The sequence below is a fragment of the Lissotriton helveticus genome, chromosome 1_1, assembly GCF_964261635.1.
Source record: "Lissotriton helveticus chromosome 1_1, aLisHel1.1, whole genome shotgun sequence".
In the NCBI taxonomy this organism is placed as follows: Eukaryota; Metazoa; Chordata; class Amphibia; order Caudata; family Salamandridae; genus Lissotriton; species Lissotriton helveticus.
The window spans coordinates 1,894,319,903-1,894,343,558 of record NC_136057.1 but is presented as its reverse complement, the minus strand read 5'-3'; the positions used below and the strand labels follow the sequence as shown (position 1 = coordinate 1,894,343,558).

The following is a 23,656-nucleotide window of genomic DNA, read 5'->3' as shown; positions in this document are numbered from 1 at the left end:
AATGATGATGGATTAAACCCAGATCAGTTGACTGGGGGTGAGTGCTTGCAATGTTCAACACTCCGTCTATCATCCCCTTTGGTTTTGCTTCATGTTTAACATGGCCACAGCGCTTTTGTTTGCTTATGCGTAGCTCGCCCAAATCAAATTTTGTAACATTATTTTATTCATTTTTGCCAGTGCGCCATGCTGCGCGTTCACTTTCAAAATAGCGGCCACTCCTTGCTTTTGGGCACCACATGCTTGATATTTAAAATGGAGCCTGCGCTTTTGTTTTCTTCTGTTCGGCTCCGCAAAAACAACTTTGCAAACTTTATTTTATGCATTTTTTCTTGGCGCGCCACGCTGCGCTTTCACATTCATAATAGCAGCCACGCCTTCCTTTCGTGCACACCAAGCTACAGATTTGAAATGGCCATGCTTTTGTTTTCTTCTTTGTGGCTCGCACAAATCTACTTTTTCAACACAATTTTGTTAATTTTTACCAGCGCGCCATGCCACGCTTTCACTTTAATAATATCGCCCACGCTCTTTGCTTTTGTTCTGGAATGTGTATCCAGCACTCCAGCTTATTACTGGGAACTCATGCACCCACCTCCTCTACTGTAAGTACATTTGTATTGCACTCGTGTCCCAGTGTTTTTTTTAGACTTAATAAGTGTGTTTTCCTTCGTAGAGGTGTATTTAACATACTCGCACTACCTGTTACCTAAGTTTCAGAGTTGCTACCTTGCTCCCTCTTACGAAACCGTTCTGCGGTGCTGCCCCATGTACATTCGTGTTAACACCCATTTTAGGTTGCTGCTCCTTGCTTCATTGTGCTACATATGCTGTCGCTTAAATTGTTTTGCTTACAGACCTACAAGTAAAACAAACATTGTCATTTAGAATGCCAATAGCTCCAGTAGCGGCCCGTGCAGGTAAATATGGTGGGGAGAGGCGGTGAAAGTGACAAACAATGGGATAGGGAATATAAAATAAATAATTATATATAGTCACTTACCTTGCACTTGCCGCATCGCCGACTCAGCAATGCGGCGAGTGCAAGTGGGTTTATTTATTTATTTATTTTACATTCCCTTTCCTGTTGTTTGTCAATTTCACCCCGCCTCACCACACTTACTTACTCAAGCCGCTACTGGACACTTATATGCCAGTGTGTTAATAGTACTCATTAATAATACGTGCAAAATGGGCTAAAAATGTTTCTACACGTTTCCTCTCATTTTTGAAGCTCAGTATGTAAATAGGGCACAAAAAGACACTTGATGCACAGTACAAATGTAATTTGCAACATGATGCTTTGCGCCCAATAGCCCCCGGCTCTCACTGGACTCAATAGTTCGACACTGTAGTATTATCACACGCACCAAAACGCATATTATAGCAAGTTAAGTTGGCGCTCTATGGGCTTCAATGGTTATGGCCGAATCAATAGACCTGGCTGGTGTTTTCCTGTCATCGCTTTAGTGTGCCTGCCAAGCGAAAGGGACCTACCGCTCAACAGAGCTGAAAACAAGTGTGCACAAATTGCTATTTTCTATTGTTAGTTACCTGTGTTCATTGCTGAGCCTTCGAAATCGGTCTCCTCCTCACAAGTGTTGTTTTCATGGTCTTCCATCGGACTGTCTTTATTTGATATCTGCAAATAAAAAAAAAAGACATTTATGTGAAGAGCCAAGCACGTGAGGATATGGGGTTAATCTTTCAACCACCTGCCATACATTTATTCTTGTTATTGGCTACTCATAGAGTACTTCTTCCATTTGAAATGTAATTGAATTTGCTGTTTTTTGCTTGTGTTACAATGTAGTGAAAGGTTCAAGGCCAAGTCTAGAGGGCTCTCCTTACCCAGTCCATGGTCTAATTCTCCTCCTCATCATCAAGGAGTGTTTCTTGATTTCAGCTCAAACTCAACTTATCTTAAAAACCTTGGACCTCATGATTGGGATTTTCATTGTTTTTTGGGAGCACACTACATCTGATAGTCCATCTGCTCATCCTCTTTGCTTTCCAGATTATGATCACAATATTTCCACCATTATCGGACAGTTTGATGATGATGGTCCAATTGGCCCATGACTCTTTAATAACCATGTATTTCCTTTAAATAGTTATATACTAAAGAGTCAGGAACAGAACCTCTTTAGTTATGGTTATTTCAGATTTTCCATTGACGTGATTTTTGTTCTGTTTACAATATTAGTGGTATTTTATGAATCTAAATGAAACATTCCAAAATATAAGTAGATCTAGTTTAGGTTCAGCATGGCAAGTATTGTGAGGATCTCTCCAAGGGGAGGGCAATGAAGGAGGGGTCAAAATAGAGCATTCCACACTTTCACTCCCACAGGCAAATCTGCTCTCTGCTGAATGGAATTACACTAAATTTGGCATGAAACTAGAACTTTACACAGAGGAGTGCTTTTGCTTTGTTTGGTGTAAATTACTCTTATAAAATTGTATCCGGTGGGCTTCAATGATTTAAATTAACAGGTATCAGGACTCTTAATTTGCAAAATGCCCTCAAACTGGCTTTAAGGACAGCATGTGCACCCAAATTTGAAAAATAAAGTACCTTTCAGGCAAGTAAGTTTTTACACACACCATCCATTCAGGGCCCATGACCTCAAGACTGAGTTAGAGGACTAAAATGCTCTGTTTGGCTGGTTGCAACAAACATCTGTAGAAGCTCCATTACAGGACCAGGGGCAAGGTACCCGTACTATGAAATAACTGCCACATATGGGGGCAGTCTGAGCACACCTCGATCTCCCAACCATGATAAGGGAACAATTAACAGGCTCACACAGAGTTGAAAATAAAATCATTTGTTGTGAACTCAGTTCAAATTTGGTCAACACCAGATAAATGAATGGCTCAGATTCTTGCAAATTCACTGAGAAGTTACTGCAATCTGAATGGAGTTTGTGCATTATGAAACTTTTGGATTCATGTTGAGTCCCATGTCTTAGTTCATAGACTGTACTAAGTTAGTGAACTATTACACTCTTTGACCCATGATGGGTCCCCTGTCTTAGTCTGTGGACACTGAACAGCGTTTGAGAACTATGAAACCTTTGGGCCCATGTTGGGTTCCCTATTCTTTGTTCGCAGGCTATGTACCGTGTTTCTGAACCATGAAACTCCTGGATCCCTTTTGGTTTCCTCGTCTTCTTTGCAGACCCTATCATGGAGTTTGAGGGCTATACTTACTGTCTGAGTGTTTTTTTTACTCCAAGGGCTCCATTTAAAGTCCACAAAATTAAAAAAACATTTGGCACCATAAACATTAAAAAAAAGAGGCATTATTTCCTAACTATTTATTTTGCTTAGGAGAGGGCTGGGGTCACATTGTGTTTTGGGCATGTTGTCTTAGTGAACTAAAACTTTTTAAAACACTTCATAAAAATGCTCCTAGTCTTTGCATCTAAACTTGAATCTGCCAACTCTGAATGTCTCGAAATGATGGCTGTGCATTTTCTAAAGTCTATGGACTTGAACCTAAGGGTCTAATTTATATCTTGTTGATATGTTTACTTTGTCGCAATGGTGACATACATACAAGTATACATCCCGCCAAGATAATGGTGCACCTGCCAAATATTAACCACGGCAAAGACTACTCTGTCTCCACCGTGATTAAAACCCTTTGACGGACCTGTGGAGCACAAATCATCGGAGGTTAACATCTCCACCCACTTGATTAACAAGGGCGAAATTAGAGGTCCGTTTTCATTGCCCGTCACCTGATGAAAACCTTGACGGTATGGGGCAGTGAAAACTGCTGAATGCTCCCCTCGCCAGGGCAAAGGGGAGCATTTTATTTTCCAAAAGAAAATCCCACTTTGATATTTTCTTTTTGAAAATAAAAAAGAAACTAGTTTGGAGCAAGACCCCGTCATGTTGACCGACCAGTGCACCAAACTTCAAAAGGCATTGACAGGAACCACTGTGACGGCAGTTCCTGCCAATGCTTTAGAAATTACTGCCAGCTTGGTGGTCATTTCTAAATGTGGCTGGCGACCCTCCATCAGAGCGAAGGAGAAAGTTACTCCATCTCGCTGACAGAGAAATGGGCCGACTGCTAACTTATAAATTAGGCACTAAATCTGCTGATTTTCCAGCTCATTTTAGAACATTCTCAAGTTTTTAGTAATTGAAATTGTTAGATTCTTCCACCAGATTAAAAAGTGCCTGTTCTAAGGGAGCACAATTCACTGTTTCATGAAGTGCAGGATACCCTAGGATGTGCTACCAGCAGTTACAGCTACAATTTACAACTCAAGCATGGTAGAGAGAGCGGATTGGGAGATTCCAAAAAAAACATTGTTTTCCCCAGATGGAGAAGTGATTTTCAATGGGTGGACTGTGGAACCAAAGAAACACATGAAAGGTTCCATCATTTGGGAGTTTCACCCATTCCCAAGGGGAGAAAAAAATGAGTGCGAGGAGGGCAACATGCAAACTCTACGACCAGAAATTAAGCATGGGGCAGGGAGGTCTGTACTTGTTTGGAATTTCGACTATCACCCGACATCTGAAGGTAAAGCATGTAAATGAGTATCAGAAGTTCCAGCAGGAACAGGCAAAAAACCCAAACACCAGTTTGCTCTGCCGTAGAACCACTGTAAGATGTTCCTGCACAGGTGATGCAGAAAGCAGAACAAAAAACAATATCCGAAAGAAAATCAATGTGTTGTTTTCCATTGAGTGCAAAAAAATGTGCGATGTGAAGTGCAGAACCTCAGGATTGTAAATAAGAAGACGGAATACTGAAAAGAAATCCACAAAAAAAGAATTGTTTAAAGTTTATGTGACTTTTTACCACCACGGTTGCACCAAAGTTCAATAAAAACACAATGCACTTCCACCCAAAAAAGAGTTCCTTTGAAAAACATCCAAGAAACCCAAAGAAAAAGCTTCTTTCTTTTAAATACTTGCACCTGCATGGTAGGCTGTGATGGATTGAAGTGGAGAGTTGTGGTGCAGCGGCCAGGGCAGCTGACTTCTGAGCACAGGGTTCACGGTTCGATCCCTGGCTCCGGCGCAGCCAGGGCCAGACTGGCTACCGGGTGTTTTGGTGTGCCGCAAGCTGGTAGCTTATTTCACTGCGGTGGGGGCTGATTTCGTTGATGGAGACCTGCGTGTGCTTCTAAATCAACAAAGCAAAACTAATGTATTTAAGCACACGCAGGTCCCCATCAATGAAATCAGCACCAAAACGCCTGGTAGTCAGTCTGGCACTGGCGGGAGCTCAGCTCAGCACCACGTGACTCTGGGCAATAGCTCACTTAATTTCCACGATGGCCCCCAGTGCCTTGAGACCCGCAAGGGTGAGTAGTTTGCACTTTACAAATACTGATTTACATTTACATTGGGCGTAGGGCCTGGTGCAGACAGCCTCCACTGAGCGCGGGTGAATGCTGGCCAGCCAAACAACATGCTGTGGCACCTGTTTACAAGTCTTAGGTCCAGGGTCGAGGCATGCTAATGGGTTATTCTAGTTGGTTTGGGTTCATTGGGGGCTGAAATGGGGGTTTAGACCTCCCTTCTCCCCCCACTTCCTCTCTTTTGTTTTCTCCAAAGGGTGTACTACAGGCACATTAATCGTTGCAGTCAGCCATTGCCTCCCACCTTCCCCTCAGGCACCCTGTGTCTACTACTAAGGACATCTGGTGTGCCATATTGTGAAGGGGTTCCATCTCAAGAGACCTCCCCTACTTCACAAATCCACATGGAAAGTTTCCTCTATCGTTGATTACCCAGAAGGGGAACTTTGCAAGAGGTACCAAACTTGGCAAGAGGTACCTCAATCAAAGGCCTCTCCTTGATGTTGACATGGTCTGTACCTCATCTTCTGTAGGGTTTTCTCCGATGCCAAGGCTCTCTCTATTTCCATTCTCCATTATTAAATTAACCACATGACCCAAGACAGGTTCTCATACTATTCTTTATCTCTATTTTCCTACATCAGTATCACTTTGTATTATTGCATTTATTAGGGAATACATACATTGCCCAGAATGTGGCCCTTGTAATTTGGTTTGACGAGCCAACTCCTTATCTCCTTCAAGAAAGCCCAGGGCCAGTGATCCTCCCGGCTTTGCCTTCACTCATAGTTTAAGCCAGCATTGACTTTGGAGTTTATTGTACCATGGCTCCAGACTGGAGTACATCCTCGGGGCAGTAGACTGGTACAGTGCATTCCCTTTTATGACTATTTACCTCAATCCCATGGGCCACAGGCCTGGCAGCTCCTTGAGGAGCTTTGAGCTTTCATATATTGCTGTCTTAAAATATGGAGTTCCCAAGCATCGTTCAGAGAAAATCCAAGATTTTATTAAAGAAAAGGAGGATGTCTGATATTGTATTTAAAACAAGGAGGCGGATTGTATCCCCTCTCCCTGCAATCTTTTCCTATCAATTTCACAATCTAAATTGCCTCTTCTTTCAATTGCAGCTCATGGCCCTGGTTACAACCTTAAGTTAATAAGAAAGAGTCTGGGGGACTGGTGCTGTGTATGTTATATTGCCACTGATTTCTGCTGAAGATTCAGCCATTCATGCCTGTAATACTTACAACCTTGTCTGTAATGACATCTCAGGTTCCCCCGCAGAAACGTTGGAAATCTCTAATACAATAAATTTTGGCACATTTGCCCACACGCTTTTTTTTGCAGTTTTTTTTTTGCGAGAACTCGGCCCTAAGTATTTGGAGGATTTACATGAGCACCAGTTACGTTACACAAAGACACATTCCTTTTTGGTCGGCGCAGGGAGATTAACAGCTAGATTCATGAAAGAAAAATCGGCTCGCAAAGGGCCAGATTTTGCGAGCGCAATTTTTGCATTTGGGATTCATCATCCCAAATGCAAAAATCGCTATTTGCGAAATCGCATATTTGCGAGGAATTGCATTTAAGGAATCTCTATTTGAGATTCCTTAAATGCAATTCATTAACCAATTTTAAATTGCGAATTCGCAATATTTGGCCGCTATTTACCACGAAGTCAGACTTCGTGGTAAATAGCGAAAAAATAGAAAAAAGCACTTTAGTGCATTTTTCTCAGTTGCATGTTACACAAACACATGTCCTTTGGACATGTGTGTGCGCAACACCTGTGTAAATTTGCATTTCAGGGGTGCTATAGGGTGTCCTTTGGACACCCCTGGCACACTTGAAATCGCATCCTTATTTGCGATTAGCAAATTGCTAATCGCAAATAAGGAATAACTTCCCATTCATTCCTATGGGCCTGTAGGCCCATAGACACATGTCCCATAGGAATGAATGGGAAGTTATTCCTTATTTGCGATTAGCAATTTGCTAATCGCAAATAAGGAAGATGTAGGAATCGCAATATTTTTTGCAATTCCTACATGAATCCCGTTTTGCAAGTCCTTAATAGCGATTCCTTATGAATCGCTATTAAGGACTCGCAAAACTGGATAATGATGAATCTAGCTGTATGTGATTTGTCCAGAATCACAAGATGTTGAGCCGACACCGACACTCGAACCAGGTTCCCCAGCTCCAAAGTCGACAGTTCTAACCGTTAAGCAGTTACGACCGTAACATGTTTAGATTCCCAAGAGTAACGTTCCTATAAAACCTGAGGCTGGTTGCTTTCGTATTGTTTCTTTGCTCAAGTGGGACAGTAATATTATTTTATTTTTTATTTTTTAATCATGAATCCCGAAAAACAACTGCAAAACAGGTACATTTTCCTGACACAGGGGCATATCTAGGGCACAGGTGCACATAAAGTTTGCACCAGTGCAGCGTTGTGACATCCTTCTCAATCAATAGTAGTACCAGTTGACTGGTGCAAATGTATTGTTGCACCTGTTTTTGTTGGTGCAAAACATGTCTCTGGGTGGTCGACAAAAACGTTGGTGTAAAATTATATCGCACCTTTGCAATGTTATGCAATGGCACCTAATGTTGCGGAACAAAAAACGTGTCGTACGTGGTTACATTGTGTCTCGACAAAGACCTCGCTGGCTGCAGTAAAGCTGCTCGAATATGTTAATACAGGTGCACTAGCAGCTTCGATCCCGAGCTACCCTTTGTTAATCAGATATAAAAGTAATCCAATAAGCCCCTGTTGAAGAGAGTGGAGGTGACAGCTGCTGACGTCATCCCAAGCCTGTTTTCTTCGCCTTGCCTCTGATCCTCTTTACCATCTTCTCGTTTAATCTGACATCTCTGCAGCGCTTCGTGCATTGTCCAACGCAGCATTTCAGGCGCTGCCTAGAGTATTATTTCAACATAAAGTTCCAAAGCTCTTGTCATTTTTCTCTCTCTTATCAAACTGTTTGGTCGGTTACGGCAGAAAATGGCGAGGATTCTGATAACATTGTCCCCAGTGTATGTCTTTATACGTGATTGGCTCTTTTTCATTTGCTCGATGTGATGTCACTCCTGAATATCTACTAGTTAGTTTAAATAGTAGCTACATTTTGTAGACATCATCTCTCTTGCACAGGGATGTAGTAGGTAAAACAATCAAAGGTGAAATACGTATAAACAAATGACCTTGAACATTTATAATTAAGAAATAACTTGTTTTGCAAAGATAGTGCTTGCTGCTTCAGTTTTGACGATTCATAGCGCTGTAAGTAAGAAGTGCTACTCGCTTTATCAGGATACATTTTTGTCAAAGGTTGAGTGGATTCGGTCAAGTGTCCAACTTTTTTTTGTTAAACCTTTATTTGTCGTTTTATAAACAATTCACAACATACAACAAAGCAGTGCTGCAACCAAAAGCTAAAGTACAATAACATCTGTGTCACTCTCGATCCGTTTTATGGTAGCAGGCAAAGTTGTGAAGCACAACAGAGGGGGCAGGAGGTAGATCCAAGCACAGACAGTACTCTTGTTATGTTATGTTATTGAGAATTTGTAGAGCGCTCGTTCACCAACAGGTCTCTTGGCGCTTAGTCAACATAGTCGTGCCTCATCTCCAACTCCTACCTGTAGTGTCGTCCCTCACTCGGCTGGTCCTAGTGCCTAACCAGTTTGGTCACTGGGCACTTTGCATCAACATCATTACACTACCTATGCACTGCCATTCTATAGCTGCACTTCACTGTCTGTGGTGTCTTCCTCCGAAGCATCGCCCTCCTGGCCCTTGGTTGCCCCAGGCTTCCAAGTCAACTGGGAGTTTAGCATCTGAGCAGGTGAGTCGGCTTTGAGTTTCCTCCTCCACCGACCATTCAGTGACATCCCAGACCCAGTCCCTCAGCGGGGGCTCTAACTCCCATCCAAGTGATGCCAACAGTGGGAACCTGTATGTCATTTTGCGCTTCTTGAGTCGCACCACGTTGCCCGTCATGCAGATCTGTGGTGGGAGCGTACAAGGCAGTGCAGTGGTCCGGGTCACCCTCTCTAATACCCTCTCCCTGAAGTCTCTCACCTGCAGGCAAGGTCAGAGGTAATACCCCCCTGGCTTAGATAGAATACAAATAAGGCCTTCACACATGCTAGGCTGAAGTGCCCCTTTCTCATTAGCTTCCAAGAATACCTCTAACAAGGCTTAGGTAGTGCCTCCTGGAACTCCTGATAGAATTCTGCTGGGAATCCATCCCCCCTGGAGCCTTGTTCTTAGGTGGCAAGTGCAAGGCAGCCCTAAACTCCTCCAGTGTAACTGCTGTGTCGAGCTCACCTGCTGCCACTGCTTCCAGCTGAGGTATATTCAAAGGTGACAGGAAAGCTCGAATCCGATCAAAAGAGCTATGGTGCCCCCCCTCCATAAAGCACCTTCAAGCCTGTTCCACTTTTCAGCTGTATTCTGACAGATACTCAATTCCTCCCTCTGGGGAACCGGTTTGCTCAAGTCGGGTCTCTGCACTGTAGACAGTTCCCTTTCCTCTATGTGCAGCTCCCACAGCAGCTGCCGGCATACCCTGTTAGTCAGATCCAAGCACTGTCCCCTCTGCACAGCCTTCATGGTATCCCATTTGGTAAACAATCCTGACCACATAACCGTCACCTCGCATGTTGTCATAACGCGTTTGTTACAATGACTGTGTTGCAACAGCGCATACAATTACCCCGCTAGTCGTAACAATGACTTGCGGAGGCGGGATAAGGTGCTGGATTGAAAACCCAACACCTTTCCTACTGTCCGCACAGACTATAGTTGGAATAGTAAATTATATTATTCCAACATCCAGCGCTCCCATCAGCAGGTCGTTGTTATGACTTGCGGGGTAATGGTATGCATTATAACAACATGAGGGGTGGAGGGCTGCAGAAAAAATAGGCATATTCATCCCATTCAATTGCATGAGCGCTCAACATGCCCCAATTAGCCTTCAAGTCCCAGGCAACGGATGCAAAAGTGTTTCTATCCCCGCTACCTCCGCTAGGACATCAATCGGGAAGCACCAATTTGCGCCTAAGCCTGGTTGAATGACAGATAAAGGCTTTATATATCGGTCTACGGGCTCTCCAGACATCTAACAGCCCCAGATTGAGCATTACCTCATGCAGCGCCTACATCATTCGAGGGATTGTTTCAGTCTTAGGGGGTTGCCTATCCTGCTCCCCGTCCAACACACAGTTAAAATCCCACACCCAAAGGAGCAGGCCATCAATGTCCGAACCCATCAGTTCTTGGAGCATGAAGAAGAAGCAGAGGTCATCAACATTAGGCTCATATAAGTTAAGTAAGGAGACAGCCCTCCCATCGAGCTTACCCTGCAGGAACACATACCTCCACTGCCAGGTTTCAATACCCAGAGGTCAGCAGTGACAGCTTAACTCATAGGGTTCTGTGGATTCGAGAAGAAGAGGTTCAAATGAGAAACAATCCTGCTGCTTAGGAGGAAGCAGCATCCGGCCCCAGACATTGGAAATAATGGCAATTCTAAGAAGAACAGGTGAAAGGAATGTCGATTTTAAAGAGAACCAGGGGTGTAGCTACCATTGGTGCAGCAGGGGTAGTGGCACTGGGACTCAGAGCAAAAGGGGCTCATTACACTGTGTTATTAGCTGTATTTGCTACTCAAACAGCAGTCAAAGAGGCCATTTTCTTTGCTTGCACCAGGACCCATGGCATCCTTGCTATGCTAATGACGAGGAGGATCTGCAGTTACTCACCTATAGTGTGATTACAGCCACAGCCAATCTCTGTTTTTTAGGAAATGTATCAGGGCTGCAAGGTATAATCTGCAGCTCCGAGAAGAGCACAGGTAAACTGAGTTTCAGGACCACCAGGCGGTGGCTCTATTGAGGAACAGGATGGTCCAAATTAGAGGAGGGTCTAGTTCACGTCATATTTTCAGGATAACTGCAGGCTACAGAATTAGGGACTTTTTAAAGCGATTATATGTAAATCTATTTGATGTAAATTTACAAAAAAATCTAGCATGGATTTAGCCGTGCTAGCCCTATGTAAGGCATACCTAATTTAGCTTTTAGCGCATTTCTAAGAGAAAATATATTGCATTCATTTGTATGACTTTGTATTCCCTTCAATTGCATTTATCTCTCGCTTCGTACCCCTAACGAGGAGCTGAAGTGTATAAGTGGATAGGTAGCTTGTTCAATGGCTGGGAATGCTTTGTTGGATGAGCATTGAACTGTAGTGTGGCCCATGTGTATGTGTTTTTGTATTGTGCATGAGTGACCCTAGAGGTGCTCTTATTGGATCACTGATATAATATCAGAACAGAAATATCATGTGGATATAATATTGTGTTAAAAATATTGAGGACCATAATATTGAGCAAGTAAGTTCAAGTAGGTAAGTATAGGTATACTATTCCTAACTCCACCTCTATGTATCCTAAAGATATATATATAAAACTTTACTTACCTGTAGAAACTTACCTTCACAATATTTGTTTCCTTGATATTCTTGACACAATATTTTGTCCCACAATGTTTCTGATTCCGATATTCTGTCTAAACACTGCTCTTGTCTTGTCTTAGATTGCTGTGTCTAGACGTGCACTGGCAGGAAGAGGAGTGCGAGATAGATCTAGTGTGTTGCTATACCCCTGAGGCTGATGCCGGGGGCTATTAGGATTGCAGAAAATACTTTTAAAAATATTTGTACTGTGAAATTAGCGATTTTGCACGATACTCATTTTAAAATAATTGTATGTACCTGGTTGCTTGGTTTTAGCTATTTGTACCTTGCACGTAGTCCCTACCTCGCTAAACTCCGCTCCTGAACCCTACTCTCTGCACTGCCGATTAGGTGCCGGTGCGAGAGAGGGGAGGACGCCATCTTGGAGGGGGACGGCAGGGTTAGCGCTCCAGTCGCTGGCTGACTCCCGCCCTCCCGACCTACTTAAACCCTGATTTCTCGTGGCGGCACAGATCTAGTGTGTTGCTATACCCCTGAGGCTGATGCCGGGGGCTATTAGGATTGCAGAAAAAACTTTTTAAAATATTTGTACTGTGAAATTAGCGATTTTGCACGATACTCATTTTAAAATAAATGTATGAACCTGGTTGCTTGATTTTAGCTATTTGTACCTTGCACGTAGTCCCTACCTCGCTAAACTCCGCTCCTGAACCCTACTCTCTGCACTGCCGATTAGGTGCCGGTGCGAGAGAGGGGAGGACGCCATCTTGGAGGGGGACGGCAGGGTTTGCGCTCCAGTCGCTGGCTGACTCCCGCCCTCCCGACCTATTTAAACCCTGATTTCTCGCGGCGGCACAGATCTAGTGTGTTGCTATACCCCTGAGGCTGATGCCGGGGGCTATTAGGATTGCAGAAAATACTTTTAAAAAATATTTGTACTGTGAAATTAGCGATTTTGCACGATACTCATTTTAAAATAATTGTATGTACCTGGTTGCTTGATTTTAGCTATTTGTACCTTGTACGTAGTCCCTACCTCGCTAAACTCTGCTCCTGAACCCTACTCTCTGCACGGCCGATTAGGTGCCGGTGCGAGAGAGGGGAGGACGCCATCTTGGAGGGGGACGGCAGGGTTAGCGCTTTTATCGCTGGCTGACTCCCGCCCTCCCGACCTACTAAAACCCTGATTTCTCGTGGCGGCACAGATCTAGTGTGTTGCTATACCCCTGAGGCTGATGCCGGGGGCTATTAGGATTGCAGAAAATACTTTTTAAAATATTTGTACTGTGAAATTAGCGATTTTGCACGATACTCATTTTAAAATAATTGTATGTACCTGGTTGCTTGGTTTTAGCTATTTGTACCTTGCACGTAGTCCCTACCTCGCTAAACTCCGCTCCTGAACCCTACTCTCTGCACTGCCGATTAGGTGCTGGTGCGAGAGAGGGGAGGACGCCATCTTGGAGGGGGACGGCAGGGTTAGCGCTCCAGTCGCTGGCTGACTCCCGCCCTCCCGACCTACTTAAACCCTGATTTCTCGTGGCGGCACAGATCTAGTGTGTTGCTATACCCCTGAGGCTGATGCCGGGGGCTATTAGGATTGCAGAAAATACTTTTTAAAATATTTGTACTGTGAAATTAGCGATTTTGCACGATACTCATTTTAAAATAAATGTATGAACCTGGTTGCTTGATTTTAGCTATTTGTACCTTGCACGTAGTCCCTACCTCGCTAAACTCCGCTCCTGAACCCTACTCTCTGCACTGCCGATTAGGTGCCGGTGCGAGAGAGGGGAGGACGCCATCTTGGAGGGGGACAGCAGGGTTTGCGCTCCAGTCGCTGGCTGACTCCCGCCCTCCCGACCTATTTAAACCCTGATTTCTCACGGCGGCACAGATCTAGTGTGTTGCTATACCCCTGAGGCTGATGCCGGGGGCTATTAGGATTGCAGAAAATACTTAAAAAAAATATTTGTACTGTGAAATTAGCGATTTTGCACGATACTCATTTTAAAATAATTGTATGTACCTGGTTGCTTGATTTTAGCTATTTGTACCTTGTACGTAGTCCCTACCTCGCTAAACTCTGCTCCTGAACCCTACTCTCTGCACGGCCGATTAGGTGCCGGTGCGAGAGAGGGGAGGACGCCATCTTGGAGGGAGACTGCAGGGTTAGCGCTCCAGTCGCTGGCTGACTCCCACCCTCCTCATTCCCTTCTCTTTTCTATAAATGCTCACTACTCCCCGACGGCGCAGCGGGCGCGCCAAAGGCGCGCCAAAGGCAAGCCCGTCTGCGCCCGTCCGCGACCAGCCAGGACCTAGGGCCATAACCCCTGCATCCCCACCTGCACAGATAAGATATTACAGTGCGGAATCCCTCCTCAGTATGAGGACTACTGGTGAAAAAGACTGTCTGCACTCACTTTCAGTTATGGATCTGCCTGCGGTCTGCCCAGTGTGCAAACAGAACCTAAATATTAATCAGCCTTATGACAGGACTCAGGACTACAGCATGCTGCTCTTAAACTGTAGATCTCTAGTAAAACACAGTACGGAAGTCGCCCTTATGTTGGAAGAGCGCTTGCCAGATGTAGTCTATTTAACAGAAACCTGGCTGACGCCAGATTCTGATCCTGTCATAGTGACTGCCCTGCCCCCGGGCTTCCAAATTATACGGAAGGACCGGGTTGCAGGGAGAGGAGGAGGCCTGGCAATAATATATAAAGAGCAGTATCGGAGCGGAGCCATTTCTGAATCAATCCCAGATTGCGAGAGTCTCGCATTTAGTATTGAATTCTCTCCTAGCAACTGTTTCTCAGGCACCCTTGTATACCGGCCGCCGGGCCCCCCAAAGCAGTACCATAAATCCCTCCCAGCTATTTTGGCTGAACGGGTTACAACCGCTTCCAACTATACACTACTAGGTGACCTAAATTTTCACGTTGACGTCACCCTCGATCCCACTGACACGGAACTGGCAGATGATTTAGCGGCTCTGCAGCTAGATCAACGGGTCGATTCATCCACCCATGTCAAGGGTCACCTCTTGGAGCCAGTGTTTAGCAACTGCACAGAGCTCAGGGTCGGGCGACCAATCTGTCTTCCTTGGACTGACCACTCGCTTGTTCCCCTCACCTGGACCACGCGCAAGTCACCTTTTCCCACCCCCACTGTAAGGAACTCCAGAAACTGGGCCAGACTCCCAGTAGACTCTTGGTCTAACAGCCTTGTGGCCTTCCGTCCCCCCCATAATGAGGACCCATGCGCAGCCAATCGAGAATATGAAGATTGGATTGCGAAGTCTATTGAGGCCACTCTCCCCCTTCGCAAAGTCGCAACGAGGCAGGCACGAAAAACTGCCCCCTGGTTCTCTGAGACCCTCAGGGAAAAGAAATGTCAGTGCAGGAAATTAGAAAGACGGTGGCGTCTGCATTACTCCTCGGATGAGAAGACCCAATATACAGACGCAATCAGAGCCTACAAGGATGAGGTAAAAACCGCCCAATCAGTTTATTTCTCTGAAAAAATTATGCGAGCTAAATCTAAGCCAAAGGAAATCTTCCAGATAGTGAAAAGCCTTACCAAACCTCCCCCCCCCTATTACGTATTACGGTAAAACCATAGCCCACTGCAATGATCTGGTAGAATTCTTCCATCAAAAAGTTCACCAGATATACTCCTCCTTCCCCACTATAGAACCGGTCTCCATGGTTCAGGGTCAGGTGAACCCGGGCAATTCTGGAATATTTTCCATTATTAAATCACGAGTCTCTGGATTCTTTAGCCCGCCAAGTAAAATCTGGGTCACCACGTGACCCAGCCCCAACAGAGGTAACGATGTCGGTAATTCAGGTCGTTCTGCCTACCATCATGAACCTCCTGACCGCCTCCATCACCTCTTGCACCGCCCCGCTTGCCTGGAAGCAGGCTATGGTCCGTGCTCTGCTCAAAAAACCGAACCTAGATCCCGGTGATTTTAGCAGTTATCGCCCGATCTCCCTGCTCCCCTGGGTGAGCAAAATTCTCGAAGAGCACATCAATATCCATTTCATGGACTTTCTCGAGAACAATCAGCTGTTGGATGCCACCCAGACGGGCTTCCGACCAGGACACGGGACTGAGACCGCTCTGCTAGCAGTCACCAAGGAAACCAGAAGGATTTTAGATCAAGGGGGATCAGTGGCAGTGGTCCTCCTTGATCTGAGCGCAGCATTCGATACGGTCAGCCACGACATCTTGCTGAGCCACCTCTCGGATGTTGGAGTATCAGGCAGGGCACTGCTGTGGCTTAAATCATTTCTGAGCGATAGGTCTTTCCAGATCTTCGAGGGAGATACGGTCTCCGCGAGCAGACCATTGAGCTGTGGGGTCCCACAGGGCTCCTCCTTAAGCCCTGCGCTATTTAACATCTATATGAGACCACTGGCTGAGGTTGTCCGTCCGTATGGCATTAAAATCATCTCATATGTGGACGACACGCAGCTAGTGGTCTCCCTGGCGCAGGAGGATGGCCAATCAATGACATCGGGGCTAATGAAATGCCTGGAGGAAGTAAAAGGATGGATGACGACATCCTCCCTTAAACTTAACGGGGATAAAACGGAGCTGATGCTCCTGGGCCTCCCAACCCCTACACACTTTGACTCCTTCTGGCCCTTATGCCTAGGTAGCCCCCCAGCACCCAAGGACAACATAAAAAGCTTAGGGGTCTGGCTGGACAAAGACCTGTCCTTTAACACCCAGGCCATTAAACTCTCCGCAACCTGCTTTGGCCTCCTTAGGATGCTGAAAAAAGTCCTCCCACTCCTACCTATTGAAGCCAAGCAAGTGGCCGTCCAGGGCTTGATCCAGTCTCGACTGGACTTTAGCAATGTCCTGTATCTCGGTGCCCCTGAGTACACACTACGTAAGCTGCAGATAGTCCAAAACTGCGCGGCCCGCACACTGCTCCAGGTGCCCCGTAGACTGTCAGCTAAACCTGGGCTGAGCAGCCTGCACTGGCTGCCGGTACGGCAAAGAATTGCCTTTAAGGCGATGTGCATATCCCATCGGGCCTTCTGGCTCACAGGACCGGCAATTAGCCGCAAACTAATAACACAGTACCAACCCAGCACAAATCTTCGCTCTAGCCAGGCTTTCCTGGCCACAGTCCCTAGAATAAAAAGAGCAAGAGCTGGCGGCAGGATGTTCTCTTACACTGCCGCCAAGCTGTGGAACACGCTTCCCCTTTTTCTCAGGTCTAACCCCAACTTGTCCTTTTTTCAGAAGCAATTGAAGACTTTTCTTTTTAATGCTCACCATTAACTCTTCTCCCAGCTTCACACTTTGTTAGGCGACCACAACGATCCGTCAGCGCTTGGACACCCCAGGGCAGCAATCGCGCTTTACAAGTGTACGTTTCAGTTCATTTCATTTCATTCATAGAGTGCATGAACTTTACATATGTTTATTGTTGTGTCTCATTGAGCATGTCTCCACAGAATCCAGCCAGAAGGTACAGTCAGCAACATGTACTGGGTACAGGCAGCCATGGCAGATGCTCAATATATTCCACTTAGAGCGATAGATGAGGGACCCTCAGCCATGCACTGGATATAGGCATTCACTGCAAATGCTCTGTATCTTCCCCCTGGTGTGACAGGTCAGTAACTTACAGGTATGCAATGAATCAAAGAGCCAGATATAATTTTTAATTTTAATTTAATAGCGATTTGTAAAGCGCCTGGTGACCCAAGGGCATCCCCGCGCTATAGGAGTTGTAATCCAGTTGAGGGAGAAGGAGGGAGGAAGGACGTTTAATTGGGAAATAGGTGTGTTTTCAATTTTTTTCGAAATACCAGGTAGTTGGGTTCAAGTCTGAGGGAACGTGGAAGGGCGTTCCATCAAGTGGCTGCTTGGACAGAAAAGCGTCGTCCTCCTGTGCGTGTCTTTTTGAATCTGGGGATGTTAGCCAGGTGCTCATTCTCGGATCGTAGGGATCTGGGTGCTTTGTAGTGAGTGATCATGCTGCTGAGTATCGCGGGACCGGATCCGTTGATCAGCTTGTGTGTCGTGCACATGGCTTTGAAATGCACCCTTTGCCGCACAGGGAGCCAGTGCAGATCCCTGAGGGCAGGTCTGGCGGACACTCTAGGGGGAAGGTTGGTGAGCAGACGTGCTGCAGCGTTCTGTGTACGCTGCAGTCTCGTCAAGGTGGCCTCAGGGGCTCCCAGGTAGACCATGTTGCTATAGTCCAGGCGAGACAATACTAGCCCCTGGATAAGCAATTTCCTGGAAGCAGGTGGTAGTAAGGGGAGAATTTTGCGGGTCGTGCGCATGAGCCCGAAACAGGTACCCGAGGTTTTGGCTGCTTGCGTCTTCATAGAAAGCTCTGGTTCGAGCCATACGCCGAGGGTCTTGATTTCACGCTTCGGGGGGGGGGGGGGATTTCTCCGAATACATCGGGCCAGAGTGCTGGAGGGATGGTCGTCCATTGTTTCCCCAGGAGCATCACTATACATACTATATATACAGTGATGGCTCATCAACAAGAACATGAGTTCACTGCCATGCCACCTGTGAGCCCTCACATACTGCCCCTTGCCTTTGCCCACATTGTTCTTTATTTAAAGTGTTCATGAAAAAACACGTCTGTGTGTTTTCATGTACACTGCTAGTGTGCAGGTCACCCTTTCTTGATTCCTGATGACAGCCAGTAAAGGGCTCAGCCACAATCCATCCACAGAGTGCTGTTTAAGAACATGGCACTCTGAAAGCAGAGGGGTTGGATTGCACATGTATGGCGGTGCAATTCAACTATGGTCCACTCACACATTCACAGTCCATTTTATTTAGCAGACATACTGAGCATGCTTCAGGCAGCACAACATAGTTGCTTAAATGGTGCTGTCAGGGTGCTCATCAGTGCAATGAGCGTCCACACCAGGAAGCTGCTGTGCGATCCCAAGCCTTGTCTCTGCTTCTGTTGGGGCTGGCATTCGAACCCTATCAGAAGCTGAGAGAGGGTTTGAGGCAGGCATTCCTCTTCTCTGTGGTTTCCTGTGTGACTCCTGATCTGCATCGCTGATGAGTGTCTTCATGAAATTGTCAACAAGTGAGAATCAATTAGTGATAGTGAAAGTGATACTGTGAGTAACAATGAGTGTGGGTGTATCAGTATATTTGTGGGAGTGAGCTAGATTGAGTATGAGTTGATCTAAAAGTGAGGGTACATGAGTGTGTTTGAATATGAGTGAGTTACAATTAATGAGGGGGAGTAAGTGAGTGTGAGTGAGCAAGTGTGTGTTATGCATAGTCAACCCTGGCCATTGCATACTCAAGGTAAATCTTGAATTATAAGGGTTCCTCTGGGCAACTGCTGGTACTAGCCTTTTTGAAAAAATTCTTATAACTATGGCAAACTGCAGGCCCTGGAACACTGGAGTATATTCTTGAAATATCGGATACCCACAACAAAACGCTGGAGTTAATTCTTAGCCTAAGGGCGAGAATACATGCCATAAGGGTGGAGTGAGGCACACATTAGTAAAGACTGACCCAGACAAACAAGAGGATTTTTTAACATATGGAGGACCCATAATACCTGGGATGCATGAACGGCAAAATGATGGTGCTGACATAACAGGACGGCAGACAAATCTTACATATATGTATTACCAAAGACAGCCAGTACTCGGTGTAGTTTTGTGGTCATTGTTGGCCACGGTTTTATTACCATTACATACCTACACATTTTATACTTCCCCCTGGACATATTTTAATTGGCAGGGTCATAAATCATTATCATGAAACATCATAAACCGGGTGTCATACGTCATTTTGTAGCTCATCATAATTCATGTGTCATAAATCATTGGTGTATCGTAAATCATTATGTCATAAGGAGCCGTAAATCATTTGTGGATCATAAATTACTTGCTTGTCATCAATCACTTGCTTGTCATCCATCATTTACATATCATATAGTCGTAAATCACCGTGGCAGTATGACATTGTTCTGTTGGTTTACACGCCCCTTTTGTGTGTGGGGGGTTGCTTCCCCCCGGAGTTAGGCTCCAACTCGCTACCTCGCTAGTCTCTTTTGTGCCTTGCCGTCTTGTGGGGTCTGGGTTGCGAGTGCCGTTTCCATTTCCTACCCCTTTTTGTCAGACCTACTCACCCTGCCATAAGGCATCCCAAAGTGAGCAGCCTTCCTTCTACACACGGCCTTGTTGGTATGCTTCCATAACCAACCAAATGTACCCTTGTGTCCGCCAGCACTGCAACACTGCTGCTGCATAGCTGTGGGTGGGTCTTGAGGAACCTCCAGTGCCGCTCCCTCACTCCGCGATGCAGTAATGAGCATGGTGTAGGGAGCGGTGCCCTATATCCCCCTTTCCAAACTTCCGCCGATCTTGGGGTGCCCCCTGATTGGGGGAATCAAAACATCACCTGGCCCCCTTATTGGCCAGGTGACCTGGCACCCTTCTGGCACGAGTTAGCCATGCGGGAAGCACCCACTCTGCTTTGGGGCACTTTCCGGCGGTGGAAACCAGTTCCTTGCATGGCTCTGGCGTGCCTTATGGCACCTGCCCTTGAGGCCCCCTTCGGGGGATGCCTCTGCGTTAAAGGGAATAAAAATCATTGAAAGCTAGCAGTGGTTTACTGGAGATAACTCTTAACATAAAATGGGGCCCATAACAATGTTTGAAAAAATGGTTAAACTCTTGGACATGATGAGCTTCATTGGCTCACAATAAAAGTACTGGAATATTTCATGTGTGCCCTTTCAGAACCTACTGCGTTTGGCAAATGCATGTGAAATGTGTGCTTTAAATGCTCTATTTTAACCAATTAATGTCAACTTTTTTCAGGGGAAAGCTCCCCAAACACTACTTCAACAAATCAGGCTCGCCTGTTCACTCACTTTCTAGAATTCGGGTAATGTATCACACTCAAACACTTCAAAGATGACCAGCTGCCACTGCACACATGGCACATGATCTAAGTCCTTCCAGGAGCAACAAGCAGTAAACTACAGGCCTGCAATGGAAACAAACATATGGTACCAAATCCACTGGGATTTAGCCTTGAAACTTACAGCATCAGGTGGCTCAGGTCCCTATTCAAAAGAGAAACTCTTCTTTTAGAGCCCCTGTGATTTCAAAAAGGAACATTGGACAGCACATTAATTTTCTGGCAGTTCTACAAGGGGCTGGAATTCTCTCTCCTAGAAGCATTCACACCACCACCTCATTACATTTCCACACGAAAGAGCTGATTCTTCTTGTCTCTCAACAATACTTTCCAGTAGGTCTTTGATGTATTCAGGTGTCTTATTCTGCCCTCCGGCTCACTCCAACCCACACTTTTATCATACAGTTGTCTCACTGTTGACGTTTAATGTAGAAATGTAGAAGGATGTCAATTTTTTTCTAACACACAGAAAAATCTAAATACCTGTAAATTAACTGTTCAAATAACCCAGAATAGATCAGCAGGTAGGATAGCACAAATGAAAAACGTTCTTTTGCAATTCTAAAGTCTATTAGAAATAAAGATCAAAACAAATCAAGAAACTTTATTAGATGGTGTGCAAATGATTAATATATTCGGAAACCTGATTTCCAGACATTATCGCTTGTGCCAGGCATAGTTTTATCAGTAAAACTGCATTTCCGACCAATTGCAATGGAAAATGTGCTGTCTGTAAATGGCAGTGCACTGCCATTCCATTCTTTAGTAATATATTTGCTACAGTGTGCTCAAAAATGGACCACCAGCAACATACCAGGGCAGGCTTCTTCAAGGAGTAGCTTGAGAGCTACTGGTAGCGCTCCAGCCACCTCTAAGTATCTCCCCTGTATGATGCCCAGGCTATCAAATTAGAGGCTTTTACTTGGTTGAATTACTACATGTATACTAAAACTACAAAGTGTGGATTTGAGATGAAAATGCTTGTATCCTCAGAATTTATAAGCTGTTGCATGGTGAAAAATGGTTGAATTTGGAACATATATTTAAGGCTGATATTTAAGTAATAAATCATGTGGTGTTGGGGAGACTTATAATTAATATTATAACCTTGGAGACAAGGGTTTTGCAGCTATGGCTGTTCTCTATTACCCATATAGAGGCATTCCAAACCGATACAGCCTTTTTTACATTGCTCCTGGCAATTCTTCCTGGTGCACTGAGGTGATCACTGCTGTCAATTTTGAATTGTATACCCACTAATGTCATTTTGTCTGATATGGTCATCATGATTACAAAGTATATAATATTAGTAACTCAGGGTGCTGTTCGCTGAAAATAAGTTTCGCTTATTGCAGAAAACGTTGGAGATCCCTGTTCCAGATAATGAACCACTCTCCTCCTGGATGGGCGTGGCTCATTTGCTACATTTATTGTTTGTTTGCTGATTGGACTTTTCACAATCCCTATGACTTTAATGACGCAACATTGATGGCACCACCCCCACTCTGAATTTTTTTTCCAGCACTACTGAGATATAGAAAAGACAAAAAAGCGACTGAGAATCTCATAGAAATGGATCCTGTCCTGGAGTCCCACACTCCCCTTTTTTCCTAATTAAACAATCATGAAGAACCATAATGCACCACAAAAAGGTGATCACAGGGTACAATATTCCTTTTTGTAAAATAATCTGTTTTGCGGGTCCAAACTCTTTCTTTAGTGATGCTCTGCTATTATTATGCTTCTCAGCTGAGATTAAGTGTACGAGATTATAATGGATTTATTTGTCAAGCAGTACCTACATCTTTGAAAATGAGTACAGCATAGGTACATTAATGCTAAATCACGATGCCATAAAGAATCTAATTTGTTTTTAAAATTCCATCAGGTACATTTACACAGATTAGGCAGTAACGTCCTTGGCCACCTCTGCACTTTCTTCTTTACAGTGACCAACGTGTGATCTGGTTCCAGGAAAATCGTATTACTTCCTAATTCTCATTACCTAGAAGGGACAGTTTTAAATCACATCAGAGTTGATTGGGGTTTCAGTCAGCCAGGGAAAATAACACTTCTCAGCTGGCCAGTAAATCTGCGATTGGGCAGAAACGTGCAAGTGGTCCCAAGGTTCCCCCCACGTAATTTCCATGATTTACCTGAAGGAATTCACATGAGGAAAACAGGTCATAAAGGAGAATCCAAGACCACAAGTTATTCCTCATTCCGACCTGTGAGGTTCAGACGTGGGAAGTAAAACTAAAATATTACCATGTTTGTGGAGTAATGTTATTTCTCCCAGGCGGCTTTACCACATGATAACTGCGTTCAGGTCAGAATGAGGCTCCTTGGTTGGGTAAATGTTGGATGGATGGATTTAGGTGATGGAGAGTGGATACCGGGAGGTGAGTCTGACTTTAAAAGAGTGAATGAAAGGATGGGCTGGGACAGCTGAAAACACTGTAATATAAAAGTGAGATAAGCACTGTGTGCCTCATTTACAATATTTTGCTGTAGGGCAGTGCCTTTCTGCTGTGCTGCCCTACAGCAAAAGAAAAGGGCAGGAATGCGCTGTATCTTTCCGATACAGTACATTCCTGTCCTCTTTCATTTCTGTCATCTTTCCCTGCGCTAGCGCTAAATTGTCTGCCATATGTAAGGATGATTATGCACGACGGGGCACCTTCCTGCAAAAAAACTAGGAGAACATGTTTTATTTCTCCTCATAGCGCCTCCCCTACACCCACCCTGGGAGGCATGAGGCATATGCTTTTGATGCATTCCCAGGTTTACAGCTTGTTTAACCCCTTCGCAGCTGGGGGGATTCCCCCGCTGTGCTGGGGGGCGCGTACAGCGCCCCCATGCTCATGACGAGGTC

At 45.1% G+C, this 23,656-nt stretch overlaps 1 protein-coding gene across 1 annotated transcript in view; it reads right to left on the bottom strand.

Moving 5' to 3' along the window:
• The window catches only part of PDC (phosducin), a 155,344-nt gene that overhangs the window by 86,495 nt on the left and 45,193 nt on the right, over positions 1-23,656 (bottom strand). Inside the window, exon 2 of the mRNA XM_078642576.1 lies at positions 1,555-1,642. Coding sequence (XP_078498702.1) covers positions 1,555-1,621 — 67 coding nt within the window. The 5' untranslated portion in view covers positions 1,622-1,642. The remainder of the gene's footprint in view (positions 1-1,554; positions 1,643-23,656) is intronic.